Genomic DNA, 24,527 nt, shown 5'->3' on the forward strand with positions numbered 1-24,527 from the left:
CCATGATTTTTAGGTTTGAGTTTTTTTTTTCTCCGAGCTTCATTTTGTTCCTTCTTGGTGGAGGGTCAGGCTGTTGATGCAGAACCTTGTTTCCGATCAATAGATGAAGCCTTTGATTTCTCTCACTGCAGTGGATGTCCATTGATCCACGCCGGCCTGTAAGCCGCTCCTCCATTGATACAGATGTTTTTGCCTCGTTTCTCCTCCTAGTCCTGGTAACTTTGAAACAGCATACACCCCCCCCCCCCCCCCTCGCCGGCCCCCCTTAGGAGCAGACCTCTCTCTGCCTCTTTACTTAAAAGTGGGTGGACACTGGACAGTCACAGAGTACATTTACTTGAGTACTTTTACTTAAGTAAAACGTTGAGGCTATCTGTACTTGTTTATTGAGTGTTTTTTTTTTTTTTTGTTACGATTCAATTCGTGAATCTACAAGCTCATAGCGCGGCACCGAGTGCCGCGCTATGAGCTTGTAGATCTGCTATTTTTGAAAAATCGTGAAAATGTGTGCATTTTTTTTTAAGCGAACATTTGTAACCGTCAAATGTCTTAATGTCTTCATTTTTCTGATAAACTATAGTTGCTCTAATATCAGTGGTGCTCAAACCTTTTCTTGTCAAGGACCCCCCACATTTTTGTTTGGCTGCCGATCCCCATCAGAATGTTGTTCCAGGGACCCCCCAGAAGCAACAATTTTTGAGTTAAAAATGTTTTTAAAAAAGCTTGTAGCGTGGCACTATGAGCTTGTAGATCTGCAATTTTTTTAATAGCCAAAGTATAAAAATAATGGTTTTAGCTCAAATCTAAAATGACAACAGATTCGTTCCCAGATTGAATGGGTTTAAGCAAGTACTCCAGTACTTTAACTACAAATGTCACTTGTTGTAGTTGAGTATATTTGACCAGGAGGAGTATTTATACTTTGACTCAAGTACTGTGGTTGATTATATGGCCACCATCACGGCCAGACAGACCTCTATCAGGCCCTTACATTAAGCTATTACTTTGGTCCCTGACTGGCTATTCAATGGCGCTAACGCTCGCTCTGCTCTGCTCCGCTCCATGCACTAACGGCTCTCTCTCTCACTCACAACCCATAACTCTGCTGGGCTTTTTCTGCTCTTTGGTCTAATTGGGGTCAGACTGTTATTCCCTCTGCTTGTTCTAATGTCCCATGTTTATGACAATACTGTACATTTACTGTATTGTTTTGTGTTTTTTTTAAGTGCAGAGAGCCAGACCAAGCTTTTACTGGTGCCTGGTACCCTTTCCCCTAGTTGTTGCTGTTGAATATAAAAAATTATATATTTTAAAACTTCAACATTTTCACCTTTTTATTAAAGGAGTAGTTCACCCCAAAAAAAAAATACGTATTTTCTATCAATTACACACCCCATGAAGCATTGAGTTCAAGGAGATTTTTTGTTGTTTTTGTCACATTCCTGAGCCAATAATTTGATGATAATAATAAAGATGCCAATGTATCCGGTAGGAGACACAAAGGAGACTCTTTGTGTCTCCTACTGGAGAGACCGCCGGTTATCACATAATTGGCTTGTGAAGGCGATAAAAACAAAAAAAAATGTTGAAATTGGTAGAAAATAAGTAATTTTTTGGGTGAACTACTCCTTTAACTTGACCAAATAAGTCGAAAGTGTAAAAATTAATAAATTGGGACACGCACATAAAAAACAACCAATTCTTTATTCATTTCATTTCAACGTTGTTGATTTACAGTCATGGATGAAAAAATACTAAATATAAACCTCTCTCTCTCTCTCTCCCCCCCCTCTCTCTCTCTCCATCCAGACATGCCCCACTGAAGACGACTCTTCACCCTGTTCCATAGCCAGCTCTCCTCTCCTCTCCTCCTCCTCCCATCCTCCCATCCCTCCATCCTCTCCTCCTCTCTCCGCCATGCTCCCTTCCTCCTCCTGTCCTTTCCTGCTGCTCCTTCTCTCTGTCCTCCTCCATCCCTGGCCTCTCCTCTCCGCTCCCTCGTCTCCCTCCTCCTCCTCCTCCTCTCCCCCCCTCTCCTCCGGTGAGGACGGCGTAGCGGGCCGGGCGGTGTACCGGGCGGTGGACACCAGTCTGACTCACCTGACGGTGCACGGCGTGACGGGCGAGGTGTTCGTGGGCGCCGTCAACCGCATCCTCAAGCTGTCGTCCAACCTGACGGAGATGCGGAGTCACATGACTGGCCCGGTGGAGGACAACGCCAAGTGCTACCCCCCGCCCAGCGTACGGGCCTGCGCTCACAGGTATACCCCCCATCCGTCTGTCTGTCTGTCTGTCTCTACCATCTCTTTGTCTTAAAGAGATAGTTAACCCAAATATGTTTTCCCCCTATGGATTAGTCACCCCATGGAGACTTGAATTCATGGATATTTTTTTAGTTTTTGTCTCATTCCTAAGTCAATAATGTGATGACCAGCGGACCGGTAGGAGACACAAAGGAGACTCTTTGTGTCTCCTACCGGAACCGCCGCTGGTCATCAAATTATTGTCTTAGGAATGAGACAAAAACAAAAAAAAATATCCATGAATTCAAGTCTCCATGGGGTGAGTAATACATAGAAAAATCTGAACTGGGTGAACTACTCTTTAAGGGTGCAACAGTTTAGCGAAATAATTGATTTAATCAATTCTAAACAATTATAGCGATTTCAATAAAATAATAGGTTCTCATGAATCTCGAAAATGGCTCATCGACAAGCTCACTACGCATCACATCAGCTGTGATCAGCGGATTTTTGATCAAATTAAATACATCGATTGATTGAGAGAATTGATTTGTTAATACACAAAGTGTAGTGTCCCAAAGACGCACTTCTTGATCATTCGATTAATAGAACATGAATTGATTGAATAATCGCTGAGACAATAATCGATAGTTGCAGAATGCAGATGCATGCTAACTCTGTTGGTCTCTCTCTCTCGCTCTCTGTCTCTCTCTCTGTCTCTCTCTCTGTCTCTCTCTCTCTCTCTCTCTCTCTCTCTCTCTCTCTCTCTCTCTCTCTCTCTCTCTCTCTCTCTCTCTCTCTCTCTCTCTCTCTCTCTCTCTCTCTCTCTCTCTCTTTGTCTCTGTCTCTTGTCTCTCTCTCTCTCTCTCCCTCCCTCCCTCCCTCCCTCCCTCTCTCTCTCTCTCTCTCTCTCTGTCTCTTGTCTCTCTCTCTCTGTCTCTTGTCTCTCTCTCTCTCTCTGTCTCTCTCTCTGTCTCTTGTCTCTCTCTCTCTCTCTGTCTCTTGTCTCTCTCTCTGTCTCTTGTCTCTCTCTCTCTCTCTCTCTGTCTCTTGTCTCTCTCTCTCTCTGTCTCTTGTCTCTCTCTCTCTCTCTCTGTCTCTTGTCTCTCTCTCTCTCTCTCTCTCTCTGTCTCTTGTCTCTCTCTCTCTCTCTGTCTCTTGTCTCTCTCTGTCTCTTGTCTCTCTCTCTCTGTCTCTCTGTCTCTTGTCTCTCTCTCTCTCTCTGTCTCTTGTCTCTCTCTCTCTCTCTCTCTCTCTTGTCTCTCTCTCTCTCTGTCTCTTGTCTCTCTCTCTCTCTCTCCCTCCCTCTCTATGTCTCTCTCTTTGTATCTCTCTCTCTCTCTGTCTCTTGTCTCTCTCTCTCTCTCTATCTCTCTATGTCTCTCTCTCTGTCTCTCTCTCTCTCTCTGTCTCTTGTCTCTCTCTCTCTCTCTCTCTCTCTCTCTCTCTCTCAGACTGGAGTCCTCAGACAACGTTAATAAGTTGTTGCTGGTGGATTACCGTGGCAACAGGCTGGTGGCGTGTGGCTCCATATGGCAGGGCGTGTGTCAGTTCCTCAGGCTGGAGGACCTGTTCAAGCTGGGCGAGCCGCACCACCGCAAAGAGCACTACCTGTCTGGAGCCAAGGAGGCTGACGGCATGGCAGGTATGGAGGGATTACATTTAAAAAATGGATGGGCAGAGGGATGCTTTCAGACAGGATCAGACATCTGAGATAACATATTTGTCATGTCATCTTCCCACTGGTGGAAGAAGTACTCGGATGTTTTTCTTAACCCATTAAAACCGGGAGCGCATTTGTGTCATTTTCAGATTTCTTTGGGCTATTTATTTATTTTTTCTATCGTGAAAATGTGTGAAAATCTTTGAATATATATATATATATATATGTAGACATTTTTAACTAATTTTCGCTTTAAAAAAATATATATATTCAAAGATTTGCACACATTTTCAGGATTTTTTAAAAATAGCAGATCTACAAGCTCATAGTGCGGTGCCGCGAGCTTGTAGATCTGCCATTTTTGAATAGCCAAAGGAATCTAAAAATGACACACAGATGCGTTCCCGGTCTTAGAGGGTTAATAATGTAAGTTATATTTTGGGGTGGGTCTGCCCTCATCATGATGTTAAACCCTAGATTTAGATTTTCAATATTTTTGTCTAGTAGTTTTTGTTGTTTGAGTGTTGAATGTTTAATGGACCACAATGGAAACAAGCCTTTGGCTTTTTTGTGTCATGAATGAAACATTCAATCAATATGAACAGAAAATACATTGTCAGGTCGGGATACACATTTTTAACCAATCAGGAGAGAGGACTCCTACACGATACAGTGAAATGATCAGGAAGTGGAACACTATGAAATGAAAGCTGATGAATGGGTTCTCTCTCTCCTGATTGTCTTTAGTTACTTTACCATCGCTGGATGAATGGAATTACATAACTAACCCTGGAGAAATGAATCCCATCTGAGTATGTCTTAATTAACCCATTAAGACCTGGAACGCATCTGTGTCACTTTTAGATTTCTTTAGGCTATTCAAAAATAGCAGATCTACAAGCTCGTAGCGCGGCACTCGCCGCGCTACGAGCTTGTAGATCTGCTATTTTTGAAAAATCGTGAATTTTTTTTAAAATATTTTTTTCCGAATTCTTTTTAGGATTTAGAAACTTTTTAGACGCGGCCTCAGGTCTTAATGGGTTAAACTCTATGTACTTAGATGACCCGGGTCCCCCAGGGGCCCCCCAGGGCTCTAGATTTGGTCTCTGCAGGCTTCAGATTATGTAGACTCGCCTATTTTCTGCGAATGTTCCAGAAGAATATGGATGCGGGGGGGGTTGTGAAACTCGGATTGCGTTTCTTTCTAACGTTTCCCGGTCTCTCTCTCCAAGGCGTGGTCATCGGAGACGAGGAGTTCACCACCGACTCCAAGAAGAAGAAACCGGCGTCGGGGAAGGGCGGGGTCGAGGGCGGCGGCCGCCTGTTCATCGGGACGTCCATCGACGGCAAGTCGGAGTACTTCCCCACGCTGTCGAGCCGCAAGCTGGTGCCCGACGAGGAGAGCGTCTACATGTTCTCCCTGGTGTACCAGGACGAGTTCGTCTCCTCACAGGTCAGACGTGTTACACTGTTATTCCACCAGGGGGAGCTTCACAGGTCAGACGTGTTACACTGTTATTCCACCAGGGGGAGCTTCACAGGTTAGACGTGTTACACTGTTATTCCACCAGGGGGAGCCTCACAGGTTAGACGTGTTACACTGTTATTCCACCAGGGGGAGCTTCACAGGTTAGACGTGTTACACTGTTATTCCACCAGGGGGAGCTTCACAGGTTAGACGTGTTACACTGTTATTCCACCAGGGGGAGCCTCACGTGCTTTGTACCGTGCAGTGTTGATTTCGTCGACTAAAACTATGACGAAAAATATTCGTCGACTCCCTTTTTTCACTGACAAATTAAATATAAACTAAATAAAGACTAAATAAAAACGAAATAAAAACTAAGCTATGATGACTAAAACTAAGACTAAATATATTGACAATTTTGTCAACAAATAAAAATTAGACTAAAATGTTAGTGAGGGATCTAGTGGAGAAGAGATCCAGTAGAACTAAAAGACAAGTCATTTTATGTTTGGTTTTGCTCGGGTTTGTCTGAAAATAGCAGATCTACAAGCTCATAACGCGTTGTGACACATTGTGAGCTTGTAGATCGGCTATTTTCAGCATGCAACGAAGTGTAAAATCAGCCATTACGACGCCATCAAGGCACCGCCAACATACATTTTAGTTGACTAAATTAACTGTAGATTTAGTCGACTATAATCTTATGATGTTTAGTCGACTAAAACTAGACTAAAACTAAAACATTTCAGATGACTAAAATATGACCAAAACTAAATGGAATTTGATTCAAAAGACTATGAATAAAACTAAATCAAAATTTGCTGTCAAAATCAACACTGGTACCATGCAGTTTCAAATAGCTGTATGGGAAAGGACTCGTTTTTGTGCACTGCAGCAGTTATGTGGAATGGGTTAACCTGGAAACCTTAGATCGATTAGCTCTGTTGTTAACTTCAATTCCTCCATAAAGAGCCGACTGAATAGCAACTGAACCTAACCATCGGTTAGTTGAGTTTTAGAGGTGCAACAGTTGATCAAAGTAATCGAAAAAATGTAATTTAATTCCCTATTTTGAGCATGTCATTATAGACAAAAAAAGCAAACAAAAAAAAATAGTGAAAATAGCCGATGTACAAGCTCACAACGCGTTACGAGGTGACGCGATGTGAGCTTATAGATCAGTTATTTTCACTATTTTTGCACGACACCACTCTGTGACAAAGAATAAATACTTGAGTGGTTAATCAAATCTAAATATGATTTTAACAAAAAAAAACAATAATAAAACATGCACTTCTCGGTTAATTGATTAATTGAACAATAATTGTGTTGCAGCCCTGCTTCCTTGTACAGTACCCATGTTTTTCTTTGCTATTGTACTTGTCTGTTATGTCTAAATTGTATAAATGTATTAATTATGGCTGTATTTATTATGGATAATATTTTTCTATGTTTCTATTAATCAATTCATTGATATAAAAAATACAAATCATTTTAGAAACATCCTTCTTGATTATTCAATTCATTGAAAAAGTAATCGATAGAATAACCGAATATACTTTAGACTTTGGGCTATTCAAAAATAGCAGATCTACAAGCTCGTGGCGCAGCACCGAGTGCCGCGCTACGAGCTCGTAGATCTGTAGATTTGTAGAACATTTTTAGCTCAAATCTTTGCTTCTGGGGGATTCTACAAATGTATTCTAAAACTGAAAAACTGTTTTCTGATACACTGATGTTGCTGTAATATCAGTGGTTCTCAAACTTTTTCATATCAAGGACCACCCAAAATTACATGTATTTGGCAGCGGACCCCCATCTCAAAATATTTAGTTCCAGGGGACCCCCAGAATCAAAAACATATTCAAAGATTTGCAAACATGTTCATGATTTTTCAAAAATAGCAGATCTACAAGCTCATAGCTCAATCAATCAATCAATCAATCAATCAATCAATCAATCCAATCAATCAGATCAAGATCCCGTCGGACACGCTGTCTCTCTACCCGGCCTTCGACATCTACTACATCTACGGCTTCTCCAGTGGCACCTACGTCTACTTCCTGACGCTGCAGCTGGACATCCAGCTGACGCAGATGGACGCCACGGGCGAGAAGTTCTTCACCTCCAAGATCGTCCGGATGTGCTCCAACGACACGGAGTTCTACTCCTACGTGGAGTTCCCCCTGGGCTGCACCAAGGACGGCGTGGAGTACCGGCTCATACAGGCCGCCTACCGCCACAAGCCCGGCCGCAGGCTGGCCCAGGCCCTGGGCCTCTCCGAGGACCAGGACGTGCTGTTTGTGGTCTTCTCTCAGGTGGGTTTAGAGGAGGAGGAGGAGGAGCCATTTGTCGAAAATTGGACGTTTTTGATGTTGGATCAGATTTGGTTGATGGTTCAAAATTCCAAATATGTATAAGATTCATTTTCATTTTTTTTTTCATTTTTAGTTTTGTTTTATGACCTCAATTACACCCCAAAATAACGGAACTTTGAACATTCAGTGGATTTTCTGTGGTCTGGGGCTTTCTGAATAATTAAGCTGGGAAAAAAGTGCTGGAATTGGCCCCTGGACTTTGATGTCACAGTCCATTAATCCCGCCCCCTCTCCTCCATGCCCCTCCCCTATCCTTCTCCTTTTGGGGGGACGATGATTGACTGGCAAAAAATACCAGCATCGGTATTGTGGGGAAAGCTTTCGCTGAAAATAGCAGATCGACAAGCTCACAACGCGACGCAACACAAGCGGAAAACAGAAAAGAGACTATTATTGCGCCCTGAGGGACTCCGGTTACCGGGGTTTAACTCATTGAGTGCCATTCACGTGTTTCACGTGTTTTACCGCTATGGTGCAACGTGCCAATCACGTGTTTCACGTGTTTTTGATTTTTTGTTGTTGTTCAGAACCCAAGATATCATTATCTGAAGATTTGCAGCTCCATCCATTCCTTGTTTAACTTATAACTGAAAAAGGCTGTATCTCGCTTCCTAAGCACTTTTTTTTTACTTTGAAAAAAAAAAAAAAAAAAAATCGCACTGGCCAGAAATAGCCAGAACAAAATTGGGCACTCAATGAGTTAAGTGGTTAAAGATTTTTTTTCGTAAACTTTGATATCAAGGATTTTATAAATGTTAACAGGGCTAGCCATACAGGGAGAGAGAGATGGATGGACAGACAGGATGTGTTGGTAGATGGATGTGCAGATAGTTATGTGTTTGGAGGCTGTATGAATGTTGTATTATTTTAAATGTTGTTGTTGTTGTTTACAGGGTCAGAAGAACCGCTCCAACCCGCCCAGGGAGACGGTGCTGTGTCTGTTTACGTTGCATCACATCAACCTGGCCATGAGGGAGAGGATACGCTCCTGTTACCGTGGCGAGGGGAAACTCACGTTGCCATGGTTACTCAACAAGGAGCTGGCATGCATCAACACTGTGAGTTACACAGTGTGTGTGTGTGTGTGTGTGTGTGTGTGTGTGATAGTGTTGATTTCGTCGACTAAAACTATGACAAAAAAAATTACGTCGACTACCTTTTTTCACTGACGAAAACTAAATAAAAACTAAGCTATTATGACTAAATATATTGACAATTTCATCAACAAATAAAAACTAGACTAAAATGCTAGTGAGGGAACTAATGGAGAAGAGATCCAGTAGAACTAAAAGACAAGTCATTTTATGTTTGGTTGCGCTCCGGTGTTGCGCTCTGAAAATAGCAGATCTACAAGCTCACAACGCGTCGCGCTGCGACTCGTTGTGAGCTTGTAGATCTGCTATTTTCAGCATGCAACCAAGTGTAAAATCGGCCATTACGACACCATCAAGGCACCGCCAACATACATTTTAGTCGACTAAATCAACTGTAGATTTAGTCGACTAAAGTCTTATATTTAGTCGACTAAAACTAGACAAAAACTAAAACATATCAGATGACTAAAATATGACTAAAACTAAATTGAATTTTATTCAAAAGACTATGACTAAAACTAAATCAAAATTTGCTGTCAGAATCAACACTGGTGTGATACCAGCACTAATGTCTCCAAAATTACAGTAGAATTTGAGAAATAGACATTGTGAAGAAAATGTTCCCCTGGTCCTCACAAGAGAAATGGATGCTTTATGTAAAAAAAGAAAAAGGGGAAAAAATAATAGTTTATAGTCACAATTTTAGGAAAAGATTGAGGTTGGGGTTAGGATGAAGCATTTAGAGGTTAGGTTTAGGGGTTAGGGTTAAAATTATGTCTGATTCTGGACACACAACTAAGTATAATTCAGGGTTAGGCTTAAAAATGGCAAAGAAAACTAGCATTTATAAACTAGTAGCATTTATAAAATTGCCCCCCTAAAATGTAGATGACCTCACGCGCGCACGTGTGTGTGTGTGTGTGTGTGTGTGTGTGTGTGTGTGTATATGTGTGTGTGAGAGAGAGTTGCGTTAACTGCACTGGTGGTCTCCTGTCCCCGCCCCCAAGCTGTAAACCGCAATGTTTACCACTGCAGGTTACCTTGGTTACCATTCACTAATCTAATGAATGGGCTGAGTGAATAATAACGACCACAAGGACATAACTGGGTTAACACACGCACACACACATGCACACACACATGCACACATGCGCACGCACGCACTCACGCACACACACACGCACAAACTCATCTTCAGACATTCAGTCTTCAATGCCTCCCCACGCACATCAACGAGACACACAGCAGGGGGCCGTGTGTGTGTGTGTGTGTGTGTGTGTGTGTGTGTGTGGTGAGAAGTGATGATGGGAGAGGGGGAGGAGAGAAAGTGAAAACTGAGACAGGGAGAGAGAGAGAGAGAGAGAGAGAGAGACAAAGGAAGGGGAGAGAGAGTGAATATGAAAGATGGAATGATAAGGAGGGAGGGATGAAAGAATTGAAGGGAAAGAGACAGAACGTACTGTAGTTGACCTCCATCCTTTATTATGTACAGCACTGTGTGTGTGTGTGTGTGTGTGTGTGTCTGTGTCTGTGTCTGTGTGTGTGTGTGTGTGTGTGTGTGTCTGCGCGTGTCTGCGCGCGCATGTGTGTGTGGTCTTACTATTGAAATGTGACATTATGGGGACATGGTTCAGGGGGCTTTCTCTGTTGGTAAAGCTGTCTTTGTACATGGAACATATTTGTCACGAGTTGGTCTACATTCTGCCCTGGTTTATTAAAAAACAAATTATTTGATTAATTTGCAATACTTTTACACACACACACACACACACACACACACACACACACACACACACACACACACACACACACACACACACACACACACACACACACACACACACACACGCACAGTGCATGCATTCACATACACTTGCATTCACCAACGTCATATAGACACCTTTGTTTTTCTTCCATTTTTCTGGGAGGGGGGCTACCCCCTCCCAGAAAAAAGAGGCCTTTTGTTTGATGATTGGGTCTTGTTGTATTTGTTGACAGATGCCAGATCTTTGGGTCCAAAGCCGATTCCAATTTTGGAGAGTGCTAGACCAGTGGTTCTCAAACCTTTTCATGACAAATTGACACTTATTAGCTCGCAGACCCCCATTTGAAAAGATATGCCAGGGCAGGGACCCCCATAAGAGACGATTTTTTTACGGCTCCAGCAGTGAGTCTCAACCATTTTAATTTCAAGGACCCCCAGTTTGACATGCATTAGTGACTACGGACCCCCATTTAATGACATTTCTATCACTGGGACCCAAATTTATATTGTAAAATTGTTGTTAATTTAACAAAAAAATATAGCTATTTTTGAATAGCCAAAGAAATCTAAAATGACACTTGATTCTTTCCCAATGCTGCATAATTGCAGATACCGATATTGCCAAAAGAGTCAAATAACCTGGCTCTAGTGCTGCAATGCATACAGTTTGACCAGAGAATGCATCTGTCACGTCCAAGTGCATTTTTAAATGTTTAATTAAGGATGACTTACTGCTCACTTGATTTAAAGGCCCAGTGGGTGATCTATTTATGATGGTGGACACACCTCTGGCACAGCTGTGGAGTGTTGCAATTAACAGGCTGTATGAGCACTTGTCACTTTATGGTTGGTTTAGCTCCAGGATGTTTTAAATTAACGCATTAAAGATCTGAGGCTGATTAATAAAATAAAAATCTTCTAAAACCGTTTTCTGGAAAAAAGTTGGTGTACATTCAAAACCTTTTCATGTCAAGGACACCCAAAATTATATGTATTTGGCCGCGGACCCCCATCTCAAAATATTTTGTTCCAGGGACCCCCAGAAGCAAAGATTTGAGTTAAAAATGTTATGAAAAATATTTATTCAAAGATTCGCACAAACTTTAACGATTTTTCGAAAAATTGCACATATACAAGCTCGTAGCGTACAAGCAGTTTTTTTAATGCCCAAAGAAATGACACACAGTTGCATTCCCGGTCTTAATGGGTTAAGTCAATGTAGAGCGTATTCGGTGTGTGAGGGACTTCTTTATACTTTTTTGGGGCCCCATTTTCTGACCCCCATGAGGGAAAGGGTGATGCGACGCCTTGTACGTTTGTAGATCGGCTAATTCACTGCCAGGAATTAATTAATTAATTCATCCGTCTACTGTACCCTTGCCAGCGAAAACGGCGATTTTACTGTACCTTTAAAAAATCATGGAATATTCTTTGTGACCGAGATTCTCTGTGACAAAAAAGAAAATTGCCCCACCGCAATCCTCCATTCCAGAGCTATGGCCGTTTGAATGTGGCTTGTTTTTTTTAAAACACTTAGAAAACAACAGAAATCAGAGAAAAAAATACTTTTGTAAATCCTTTAACATGGAAGCAGACAATGTGTTTTTTCTTCTTCTGGTAACGTGATCTCTGGGTGTGCTCATCTTCGTTAGTGCTTGGATCATTCACAGAAAAAATATGTTTTTTTACGTCCGTGGCAGAATTGGATTTTGGACGTAAATTACGTTAATTACGTCCTTGGCAGAGAATGAGTTAAAGGTCATTCGTTTAGGAAAAAAAAAGAGTTGACGTATGGAAATGAAAGGTTTCTGCCTGACAACAAGATGAACATCAGATTCATGTCTCTCTCTCTCTCTCTCTCTCTCTCTCTCTCTCTCTCAGCCCAAGCAGATAGGAGATGACTTCTGTGGCCTGGTGTTGAACCAGCCTCTCGGGGGTCTGCGGGTGATCGAGGGGACCCCGCTGTACGAGGACCGGACGGAGGGCATGGGCTCCGTGGCCGCGTACACCTACGGAGAACACACCGTGGTGTTTGTGGGAACACGCAGCGGACACCTGAAGAAGGTAGGATGGAGGGAGGGATGGATGGATGATGGAGTGATGATGGATGATGGATGATTAGAGTTCTCAAATTCTGGCTGAACCGTGGTTTTCGTGCGGAGCCGGGCCCAAAATCTATGCTAATTAGTCGGGCCGGGCGTGTGTGTGTGTGAGCCTCGGGTTCTGTGAAGAAAAAAGTAAAATGGTCAAATAAATCTATTACCCCCAAAGAATAAATGTCAACTGCCCCTGGCGGTACGGCCGACGGACATGGCAGTGAATGTGTTGGATGCAGCTCAAAGTGAACTTTACTCAGGTATCTAGTGTGTCGCCGTGTGTGTTATTAACCCATTGAGACCTGAAGCCGATTCTACATGTCTCCTAAATCTCAACAGTATTCTGAAAAACGTATGTTTCTATATCAGTGGTTCTCAATCTTTTTCATGTCAAGGACCCCCAAAATTATATGCATTTGGCCGCGGACCCCCATCAAAATATATTGTTCCAGGGACCCCCCAGAAGCAACGATTTGAGTTAAAAATGTTCGCTTAAAAAATATATATATTCAAAGATTTGCACACATTTTCACGATTTTTCAAAAATAGCAGATCTACAAGCTCATAGCGCGGCACCGAGTGCCGCGCTATGAGCTTGTATATCTGCTATTTTTGAATAGTCCAAAGTGTAAAATATTGCTTTTTAGCTCAAATCTAAAAATGACACAGTTCCAGGTCTTAATGGGTTAAAGAAAGACGGGCGACAATGGCCAAAACTCGATCGAAAATTGTCGATCGAAAAAGTGGCCGTGTTCAAGATGTTTTGGCCATTATCTCTGGAACAGAAGGTCCAATCTGCTCATTTCAAAGCTTGTTGGATGCGCGACTTTAAGGACATTAAGCAGTCAATGACACCTTTTCGGGTTCTTCGGGTTTTCGGGCCTAAATTGTTCGGGCCGAGCCTAGGGCTGGCCCAGTAGGGCTCAGTTAGGGCCGCGCCTTAGTTTTCAGGCCTGTGGAGAACTCTATGCATGATGGATGGATGAATGGTTTCATGCATGGATGGGATGACAGTGGGATGGATGAAATGACTTCGCTCCTGGATGTTTCTGTCTCAGGGGAGAGAAGGAAAAAGGAGAAGAGAGAGCGTGTGTGTGGTGTGTTGCTGTGTGTGTGCGTCAGAGTAGAGTGTGTGTGTGCGTCAGAGTAGAGTGTGTGTTGGACTGGTGCGTTTCTCAGATGAAGAAGCTTTTCTTCCTCATAAACATCAGTGAAGTCATTTCACTGTCTGAGAACAGTGACCTCACCTCATGTTATTGCCTCCTCTGTCTGTTTTAAATGGCACAAGCCCTTTATTTCTTCTTTTTACTGCGTGGTTCAGAAAGAGTCTATAAGAGGGTCTGTCTATCTATCTGTCTGTGTGTCTGTGTCTGTCCAGAGCTAACCTGGCAAACTGTCGGACCGATCAGCGCCGTATTATTTCTTATTTCTTGCACACCGCCACTAGGCTATAGCATAGAATCCCAAATGGGCGAGGATTGCCCAAATATGGACATTGATGATGTCATTGACATCATCAATTTGGGCGTACCTGTTGTACCCGTTATCATACCAGTACTATGGCATAATATTGATGACATCGAGGAGCTCCATATATGGGCATACTCTAAATAAAAACACCGTCAGGGAATGTGCATCAATACAAGCCATCAGATAAACACAAAACCATGGATCTCCCTCCTGTTTCTGTGTCTTTTCATTCAGAGAGCTCAGCAGCTCCATGGTATGTTGTTCCTGCAGCTTTTTATCCTGCAGAATGCAGCTAATCTGAAACCTGTAGAATGAAGTGTTGCATCATCACAGTGATTAGTGGGTAGCGTCCCCGTTAGACCTGCCTGCAACCAACCAGCACCCCGTTAGACCTGCCTGCAACCAACCAGCGCTGGATTTTACAATCTCTGTGTGTGAATGTAATGCACAGTATGCAGCGCTTTGGATAAAGCTGTTATATAAATGCTCCATTTACCATTTTACCATCAAAGTAATCAAACGTGGGAACTGAAGGATGATCATACCTGTATGTACAAGAGTTAATTTAGCAGAGTGGGCATATATTCTGAACAGGAAACACATTTCTGTGCTCTGACTTCAGTTGGTAGAGAACCTTTATTCTACAGTAAATTGAACTAGTTCTCTTCTCGGTACGTGTATTTATTCTGTGGGTTTGTTGTCCTAAACTCTGTGTGTGTGTGTGTGTGTGTGTGTGTGTGTGTGTGTGTGTGTGTGTGTGTGTGTGTGTGTGTGTGTGTGTGTGTGTGTGTGTGTGTGTGTGTGTGTGTGTGTGTGTGCATTTCGCACACACGTGCACGTAAATAGACACACCATGTCAACACGTCTCTATTAAATTTATTGCAGCTAATTTTCTGATACCATATCTCCCAACTCCTACTATTACCATTCCTTCTCTCTCTCTGTTCTCCCCTCGCTGTTTGTGTGTGTGCGTGCGTGTGTTGCGCGTGCGTGCGTAAATACACAGTCCAGTTCTTGGCAATGAGGTATTTGGGGTTTTGGCGGTGTGTGTGAATTGATTTTTTGCAGCGTGTATTACTGTTGGACTTTATTGTGTTACAGTAAATAAATATTTTTAAGATAGAGAAAGGAATTAATCTGTTAGTGTCTCCCGTTTAGTCAATACATATTATTCATATTTCCATTCCACTTATTTCCTTGGCTCACATCACAATAGAAGAATGCTTACGGGTCTTTGGGCACGGAGCCCTCCACAGAGCGTTGAAACGCGGTAAGTGTCTTTGTATTGTGACGTTGCCAAATCAATACGTGTAATGTGAGCACTTTGTCCTCCTTGATTTGGAAATTTGAAAAACTTTCTTTCACATTTTTCTGGAACAAGTTTAGGTTCAGCACTTGGACTGACGCTCCCATTGTTGAAACGCAACCTCCTCTATATAACTATTAATTCATATTTATAAGGATAAAAATCATGCTCGAGTGCTATATTGGAAATGTTTAAGTCTGGTTATGTTACAGACTGGGGTCATGTTTCAGGCTGTGTATAGCAAATATGTCATTATTTTTTTAATGTATTTACATAGTTTACAGATATTGGAACAGTGCACATTAATAAACATTTCTGTCAAAGTTCCAGCCCAGCCATCCTGGCTCCTCTTCAACTGTAGTTCCTGGGCTTCGCTTCTTTTTTTTCAAATTAAATTTGAAAATTGGTGTAATTTTATTTGGCTTTCCCGGGGCTTTCCAGAACATTATATCTGATGCGGCTTATCCTCATGAATCCTGGCGTCCCTATTCTGGGCATGTCGTCATGGGACAACATTCAGCGAAAATAGCCCATCTTACAAGCGTCTAGATCGGCTATTTTGGTGAAGAGATTTGGTGTATAGAGAGAAAAAAATAATATCTTGTTTTAAGTGGTTAACCACTTAAAACAAGATATATGTACTACTGTTGACTGTACACTGAATCTCTTCACCAAAATAGCACATTTTTTAGAAAATGAGGGAGGGGAGCAGGGTTTCCAGATCTCCTTATTATAATTTCCCCGCAAGATTTTATTTGAAAATAGCCGATCTACAAGCTTGTAGATCTGCTATTTTCGAATAGCTGATGTATATGTTAAAGTGCTCATGTGGCCCATAGTCGCTTCTTTTGGGCTGGTTTCCCTAGACCTGGTTGCTTGTTTCTCTCACAGAATCTGGCAACACTGGAGGGGGGGGAGAAACCGTGCCTAAGCCTCAGATATGTTCCGGAAAACCCCGGAAAGCCAAATGGAATTAAATCTTTTTTTCAAATGTTTTTTAAAAAGACCCTGATGTGTTCCAATGGATCAATGTAGTTATTATCTAGTCACAAGCTCTTTATAAATATGTATAAAAACCCCAAGACAAGACGTAACCACTTTCACTTTCAAAACTCTTTTTAAACTGCGAAAAACAGCCGATCTCAGCTTGTAGGTCAGCAATTTTTTGCTACTTTTGTGCAACACTCTTGCATGGTTAAATGGTGCTTATTAAGCGCCTTTATCCAAAGTGCTATACAACAGTGGTTCTCAAACTTTTTCATGTCAAGGACCCCCAAAATGATATATATTTGGCTACGGACCCCCATCTCAAATATTTTGTTCCAGGGACCCCCCAAGAAGCAAAGATTTGAGTTACAAATGTTCACTTGGAAAAAAATATATATTCAAAGGTTTGCACCAATGTTCACGGTTTTTCAATAAATAGCAGATCTACAAGCTATGAGCTTGTATATCTGCTATTTTTATTCATTTACGAAAAAACTGTGGTGTAAAGTAACTTGTTTTTAAGGTATTAACACATTCCATGCCATTGACGGAGATCTCCATCAATTCAGACTTTTATTTAATTCCACAAGAGGGCGCTCTGACGCAACTTAGGAATGATCCCTTGACTATGAGAGAAGGAATGGACGCATGTGACGTCCTCCCAAAAGATGTCACTTCCGTCCACTCCTATGTTATGAGTTGTAGAAAAACACATCTAGCTCAGATTTCTTCTTTTTTTTTTGGTTAAAACAACCCTTATTCAACGGCCGATAGCAACAAAATGGCCGATCGCGGTTACAAAAATGTTTGTTCCGGTGGATAGACGAGACCCTCCCCCTCCCCCAGACAGCCTTTGTTTGCATCCGCGTGCACATGGTGGCTCCCACGGCTCTCAGAAGTTCGTCAATATAAGCTAAAAAACGCTGGCAGCAGCGAATAAAATAGTGAATTAATACCTGGCAGAGAATGTTTTAAAAAAGGTCATTGGCACTCATTAAGTGCCATTGACGTGTTTCACGTGTTTTACCGCAATGGCGCAACGTGCCAATGACGTGTTTGACGTCTTTTTGAAAAAAAAAAATTAAAAAAACGTTCAGAACCCAAGATATCATTATCTGAAGATTTGCTGCTCCATTCACTTCTTGTTTAACTTATTACTGAAAAAGGCTGTATCTCGGCTCCTGAGCACTTTTTTTTTTACTATGTATTTTTGGGCCAGACATGTTTTTTTCTAAGGCAGACAATTAATGTCAACGAGGTCGCGATGACCTCGTTGACATTTGTGAAACCACACAGTGAAACCCTCAGTGATTAGCACCCATCAGGGGATCGATTATACTGGAGATAAATATTCTGTGACTACTTGAAAAAGGTAAGAAAATTAAAAAATTGCTGGCACACACAGCACGCAGATATTTTTTTATTTCATTGGGACTGAATGAGTTAAAACTCCTTAAATTGTCATCTGGGGACCCCCCCAAAAATCAAGTGGGGACCACCCCTGGGGGTCCCGACCCACATGTTGACGCCACAAACGTAACATGAGGACCTGCGAGGCGCACCGTTTGCGCTGATCCACACCGTACTTGGCACCAACACTGTTCAGGGGTCGGCCATGACAATAGCCTTGAATAGTCCACAGACTTTTGTAGAGGACAGATTATTTTCAGTTGTTGTTGGTTGTCATGGCTGCCAGCTCCCACCTGATGTTGTGTGGGAGTTCAGACTGATCCAGACGGTACCGAATAACTGATAGCTTACATAACGTCTTCAGACTAGGACTTAAGTCTAGGATAGACAGGTCATCATCAGTATGTCTGGCACAGTTTTTTCCTAAGAGGACGATACGATCTCCCACCATGCAACAGCACATACTATACAAACGGCCTTTCCCCTTCTCAACCTTCTTCAGGGAGAATGTCTCTGGATTGAATTTCCACAGCTCATTGATGTACTCAAGGTGGTTGCGGTTGCAGCCACCATATATGTACAGCTCTCCATTATAGGTAAAGGCTGACTCGTAGCCGCGTCTTTCTGAAGGAAGCTGTGTATACGGTGTGTTCAGCAAGCAGTTGCTCTCTGTGTCAAACACTCTGATGTTAGGGTAGACCCTAGTGTAGGGCGCATTGACCCACGGGTCCGTCAGGCTCTCAAATACAAACATCTTTGTCCCGATTATGGTGGCATTTTTATCACATGCCCTAGGTGGCGGAGTGCCTCTGGTGTTAATTAAAGACCAGACCATTGTGGAGGTGTCCAACTTGTAGATGTCATTAACGTATCTATAGAGAGGTTGGAAGGATCCTCCATGGATAAACATGACCTTCCCCAAGACACAGGCTGAGTGGTTCCTCCTCGTCTCTGGAACAGTTCCTGACACCCTGGGTTTGAACCATCTGTGGGTGCCCACATCAAACGCATAAAGCACGTTGCAGAAAGGATAACCTCCCCAGATGTAGACGATATATTCTATCAGCACAGCTGTGTGGTTCTCACGTCTGGAGGGAACATCATCAAGGGGACGTTGTCCTCTTCTAGTTGTCGTTGGAGGAAGTTGTGGTGGCAACTTCCTCCAACGCAAAGACACTGTGTTGAAAACATGGACACCAATCTGAGCCATTTTACCATCACAGATTCCTACAAAGTAGTACACCTTCTGCCCCACTGCAACAGCCCGACCGCCTGACCTTGGCTGTCCTTTAAGATGCACCGTCCAGCAGAACATTTCTCACACTATAAATGAAGACGGATCCTTAAAGTCTCACTCTGAACAACACTGAAGCCCTAGTGTCCTAGCGTGCGCGTCATCACTTATATTGCTGAAGTGGCACAAAAGCCACGCAAAGTTTGGCCAATCCACAAAGCCAATCAGTTGGGTTGGCCAATCAAAGAAGGCGATGACTGTTGATCTCCTAATAAGGCGAACTTAATCCCCCGCGCTACACAGCAGACAGTGTGTTATAATTGTCTAGAGCAGTGGTTCTCAACCTTTTCAGTCCGCGACCCCCAAACTAACCATATTTAAACTGGGGGACCCACCAAAAGAATCATATTTTAACTGGGGACCCCCCACCCTGACAAGCACTTGGAATTGGAGTTGAGGCAAAACATTTAGCTTGATTCGGGTCCACAGATAAATATTGTGAAAATAGCCGATTTACAAGCTTGCAACGTGAGGCGTGGCGAGCTTTTAGATCCTCTATTTTCACAATGTTTGCCTCTTGCTTTCTTACATCCTCCTATAATTCTAGTAACCTCTGAGACCAACCTCTGAGCCCAAACCTCTGAGCCCAAACCTCTGAGCCCTCTGAGCCCAAAATGTTTCTGCCCGGTTCTCCTCAGTGCCTGGAGCTATTGATCTCAAATTGCGCACAGCCATTGACCATTACCATGTGCATGGAACTGTGAAGCCCGTTTTTCGATTACATCAAATCTCAGCTTATTATTACCGTTTATGTGTCAAACAATGGGAGATCACGCTGCGCAGGGTTGCCAGGTTTCGCGAGACAAACAAGCAGCAAGATCTATGAAAACAAGGCCAAACGAAGCGAGCCCTACAAGCAACAAGGTCTATGAAAAGAAGGCCAAACGAAGCACCGTCACACATATACATTGCCTCTTGGAAAACAGCCGCTCTACAAGCTCACAACGCGTCCCCACACCCACCTGCACTTTCACAACCAACGCCAAAAACACACTTCCACCAATATTGCCCCTAAACCGCTTACAATAGGCGAACATGGCAACACCAAAGTCTGTCACACCATAGACTCCGCCCACTCTGGGCCGGGGTGGGAGCGGGAGGGGGCGGGCGACTAACATGCCTATGCCAGGGAGTCACATTTCATTCTACATCGTGGCTCCGTGGTGGTGTGTGTGAGATGATCGCACCACAACTTGGGTCCGCGCCCGTGTATGCGTGGACACGCACGTGCGCATGCACGTTGGGGAGACACGTGTGACATGTCACAATGTACATTATTTGTGTTTGCGCGACGCCCGTGTGTGTGTTCGCGACGGGCCACGGGCCGCAGTACCGTGTGTGTGTGTGTGTGTGTGAGCGCTCGCAACGGGTCGCGCGCGTGTGTGTGTGTGTTGAACGTGCTTCGCCCAATTTACAATCTCAGCTGTTTATTCGCATTTTTATGTCAAACACAGTCTCAATCAGACAATCTCGCCATGCTTATGATGGCTGGAGAGAGAGAGAGGGGGGAGAGAGAGAGAAAGAGAGGGGGAGAGAGAGAGCTGTGTGTGAGAGTGAGTGAGAGAGTGAGAGAGAGAGTGTGTGCATGAAATGCAATGCAATGCAATCTTTTCGTGCAAAGGTGGTAGCACGTCGCGTTTACGTAAATCTCTCCACCAGAGACACAAAAGTTAATCTCATCTAGCCATTACACCATGTCGACTCTCCGAAAATCTGTACAAGCTAACGATACGACCGTTCCACAATCTCGCCCCTAAACACGGTCGCCCAGGCTCGCACCGAACGGTCTGGGGTGAGCAATCTGCGCCTAATTGTCTCGCCCCTAAACACGGTCGCCCCGTATCGCAACGAATGGTGGAGAGCGTTTCTTTGTTAAGGACGCCCATACATTCTCCACTGTTGAATGTGCACCCTTTACGTGCATATCTGCATGCACATAATTATATTGTTGTTGTTAAGTTGAAATAATAGTTGTACAAGTTGTAATAACAGTGTTGTATAATTATTTTTGCTGTAGTAATCAATTCATACTAATATAAGTACAATGCATGACAGAATATATGTGTGTGTGTGTGTGTGTGTGTGTGTGTGTGTGTGTGTGTGTGTGTGTGTGTGTGTGTGTGTGTGTGTGTGTGTGTGTGTGTGTGTGTGTGTGTGTGTGTGTGTGTGTGTGTGTGTGTGTGTGTGTGTGTGTGTGTGTGTGTGTGTGTGTGTATGCATATATGTATATATGTATGTATGCACAGTAGGACGTGCAATAACCCCACGTTTGCAACTACTTTTGCCTGCGCACTTCACCGGGTATGATCTAGTTATTTGACAATGTGGCCAATGTTTGACCAGTTTTTATTGTATAGTTTGTTGATGACTTTTGGTACATTTACTCAAGTACTGTACTTAAGTACAGTTTTGAGGTATTTTTGGGCGGTGAAACCGCCCCTATAAGTGAGGTTTGGATATTTGTACAACAAATCCTGCGCTGTGATTGGCCAAAAATGAACCCCGCCTAACCCTGCACCGTGATTGGCCAATCACAGTCTATTCAGGACTGTGATTGGCCAGTGTCACATGACACATGTGCATAGCCCTATATAAGAAACCATAACTTAAAAAAAACAATAAATTTGTTTTTTTAAAGTTATGGTTTCTTCCATCATAAAGAGTGTTTCAATAAATGTATTTATTTTTTGTACATGATTGGTTGACTCCATTCAGTATTGTGATTAGCTAGCAAGACACCGCCCACTTCACACAGGGTGTGATTTTTGGGCGGTGAAACCGCCCCTATAAGTGAGATTTGGAAAAATGTACATTTTCCTGCGCTGTGATCTGGGCCCAGGAAATTTGTACAATTATCCTGCGCTGTGATTGGCCAATCACAATCTATTCAGGACTGTGATTGGCCAGTGTCACATGACACATGTACATAGCCCTATATAAGCAACCATAACTTGAAAAAAAACATAAATTTGTTTTTTTCAAGTTATGGTTTTGTCCATCATAAAGAGTGTTTCAATAAATGTATTTATCTTTTGTACATCATTGGTTGACTCCTTTCAGTATTGTAGTTAGCTAGGAATACACCGCCCACTTCACACAGGGTGTGATTTTTTTACTTTACTGGAGTATTTCCAATTTCCAGTACTTACTTCTACTCCATTACATCTCAGAGGCAAATATTGTACTTTTACTCCACTACAATTATTTGAAAACTTTAGTTACTTTGCAGATATAAACTATTACATTGTAAAACATACATTAACCACTTTGGCACTATTTTATACTTAGGCTATTTGAAAATAGCCGATCTGCAAGCTCACAACGCGTCGCATTGCGACGTGTTGTGAGCTTGTAGATCTGCTATTTTCAAACATTTTAGTACTTTTACTTTTGGTACTTTAAGTAACATTTTGAACACAGGCCTTTTACCTTTACTCTTCCACCACTGCGAAAAAGAGTAAACATGAAAAGTTGAAACGTGCAGAAACAGGGTTTGTGCCTGACCAACCCCATCTCATACAACACGGTGAAATAGCACGGATTGACATTCCGTACATAGACGACTAGCCGAAACCCGAAAAGCCGCGCATAGCCGCCTCGTATCCCCTCCATTGACTTTGTTACGTTTGGGACCATGACGGAGGCGCGCAGTCTCAAGCGAACTGGAGCCGCGTGAGGCACCACCGAGCGAGCCAAAGCGAGGGAGTCGCCGTGCCGAACGTTGCGACGTTCGCTTGAGACTACTCGGCGCCGTCCGAGTTATGGACCGAATAGGCTGCCCTATAGCGTGTCTGATATCTGGTCTAGAGGGGCGGGTTCAAAATCTCCGGAGGAAAAATTCCGTGAGATCCCATTGGTTCACCGATCTGTCCGTCAGCCCCCGCCCCGCCCCATGCCCCTCCTCCTCCCCCAATGTGCAGCATTGAGAGCCCTGACGTCACAACTTTTGGAGCGACGCCCACTGCACTCTGGTTGGTTGGGGGAAATGAAACACTTCCTATTCCAGGAACGTCAACAGGCTGGTCCAGGCTCTTATTTTTGAGCAAAACTAAAAAAATAAAAGCCTGGAGATCTAGGCTATATATACCGAAAGGCACAGAATGGTAAATCATGTTGTGGGGACTGCTCTGCTTCCGGGTTGCGACCCATGTTATTTCACCGTTGGGATTCGTGGCTCCTATGCGGCTCCTATGCACAGGTTTTCTGGGTTTTCTAGTCGTCTATTTACGGTTGTCAATGGCTATTTCGCCGTGTTCTGTGAGTGACAGTGACGACGTGTTTATGTTTACAGAGTAGTAAACAGTAGTATCGGGGCCTGTCATGTGACAGCGTGTTCCATGGCTCTCTAACTGAGCCTGTGTGACTGCTGGTTAGTTCAATAGGAGCTGAGAGCCTTAATGAATCAAATTTATTTAATTTAATTGGACCAGAGACACGCTGTCCCACTGCCAAAACGGTAAAAGCACAGACATACGACACATAGAACAGTTATATATCGCTCTTATCTTTACCATGTTTTTATCCCTTTTTTTTCACGTTTTTTAGTTAACCCATTCATCTTTGTCATTTTATATTTCTTTGGCTATTAAAAAATAGCAGATATATCGGTGCCGCGCTATGAGCTTGTAGATCTGCTATTTTTGAATAGCCAAATAAATCTAAAAATAACAAGAGATGCGTTCGCGGATTGAATGACTTATACTATGAGCTTGTAGATCTGCTATATGTTGAGATGGGGGTCCGCGGCCAAATACATATCATCTTGGGGGTCCTTGACATGAAAAAGTCTGATAACCACTGATATTATAGCAACATACGTTTAAAAAAAATAGCAGATATACAAGCTCATAGCGCGGCACTCGGTGCCGCGCTATGAGCTTGTATATCTGCTATTTTTGAATAGCCAAATAAATTAAAAATAACAGATGCGTTCCCGTATTGAATGAGTTAAACAAAAGTATTTTTTTATATCTAATCTTACACTGGTATACATTTCACTATAAACATTCCACATAAATGCAGTCTTTTTAACAACTTCTCTAAACATCATTTTTCATTGGGAGTGCCCTTACACTCACTGCCAAAATGACGCAGGCAACAGAAATGTGCTTATTTATGTATTCTAAACTTAAATACGTTCACTAAGGTTTCTGAAAACATTAGTTTAAAAAACGACCGTTTTGGGACGGTGCGTCTCCTGTGCTCTAGTGTTGAACAGTTTACAACTTAGTGTTGAATCTGACAGTGTTTTCTTTAAAACAACGTGTTTTCATTCAATTGAACACAGAATGCTGTTAGAAGTATTGTTTTAAGATTGCATTGGCCACCCCTATATACCTTGTTGACAGGGGGT

General features: G+C 42.8%; 1 protein-coding gene across 1 annotated transcript in view; it reads left to right on the forward strand.

Annotated features, from left to right (window-relative positions):
- Positions 1 to 24,527, forward strand: part of plxna3 (plexin A3) — a 182,182-nt gene that overhangs the window by 37,675 nt on the left and 119,980 nt on the right. The window contains exons 2-7 of the mRNA XM_080445057.1: positions 1,810 to 2,261; positions 3,698 to 3,888; positions 5,139 to 5,359; positions 7,348 to 7,692; positions 8,646 to 8,810; positions 12,493 to 12,675. Of these exons, the coding sequence (XP_080301183.1) occupies positions 1,918 to 2,261; positions 3,698 to 3,888; positions 5,139 to 5,359; positions 7,348 to 7,692; positions 8,646 to 8,810; positions 12,493 to 12,675 (1,449 nt within the window). The 5' untranslated portion in view covers positions 1,810 to 1,917. The remainder of the gene's footprint in view (positions 1 to 1,809; positions 2,262 to 3,697; positions 3,889 to 5,138; positions 5,360 to 7,347; positions 7,693 to 8,645; positions 8,811 to 12,492; positions 12,676 to 24,527) is intronic.

This window comes from Gymnoscopelus braueri, assembly GCF_963280865.1.
Source record: "Gymnoscopelus braueri genome assembly, chromosome: 12".
Taxonomy (NCBI): domain Eukaryota; kingdom Metazoa; phylum Chordata; class Actinopteri; order Myctophiformes; family Myctophidae; genus Gymnoscopelus; species Gymnoscopelus braueri.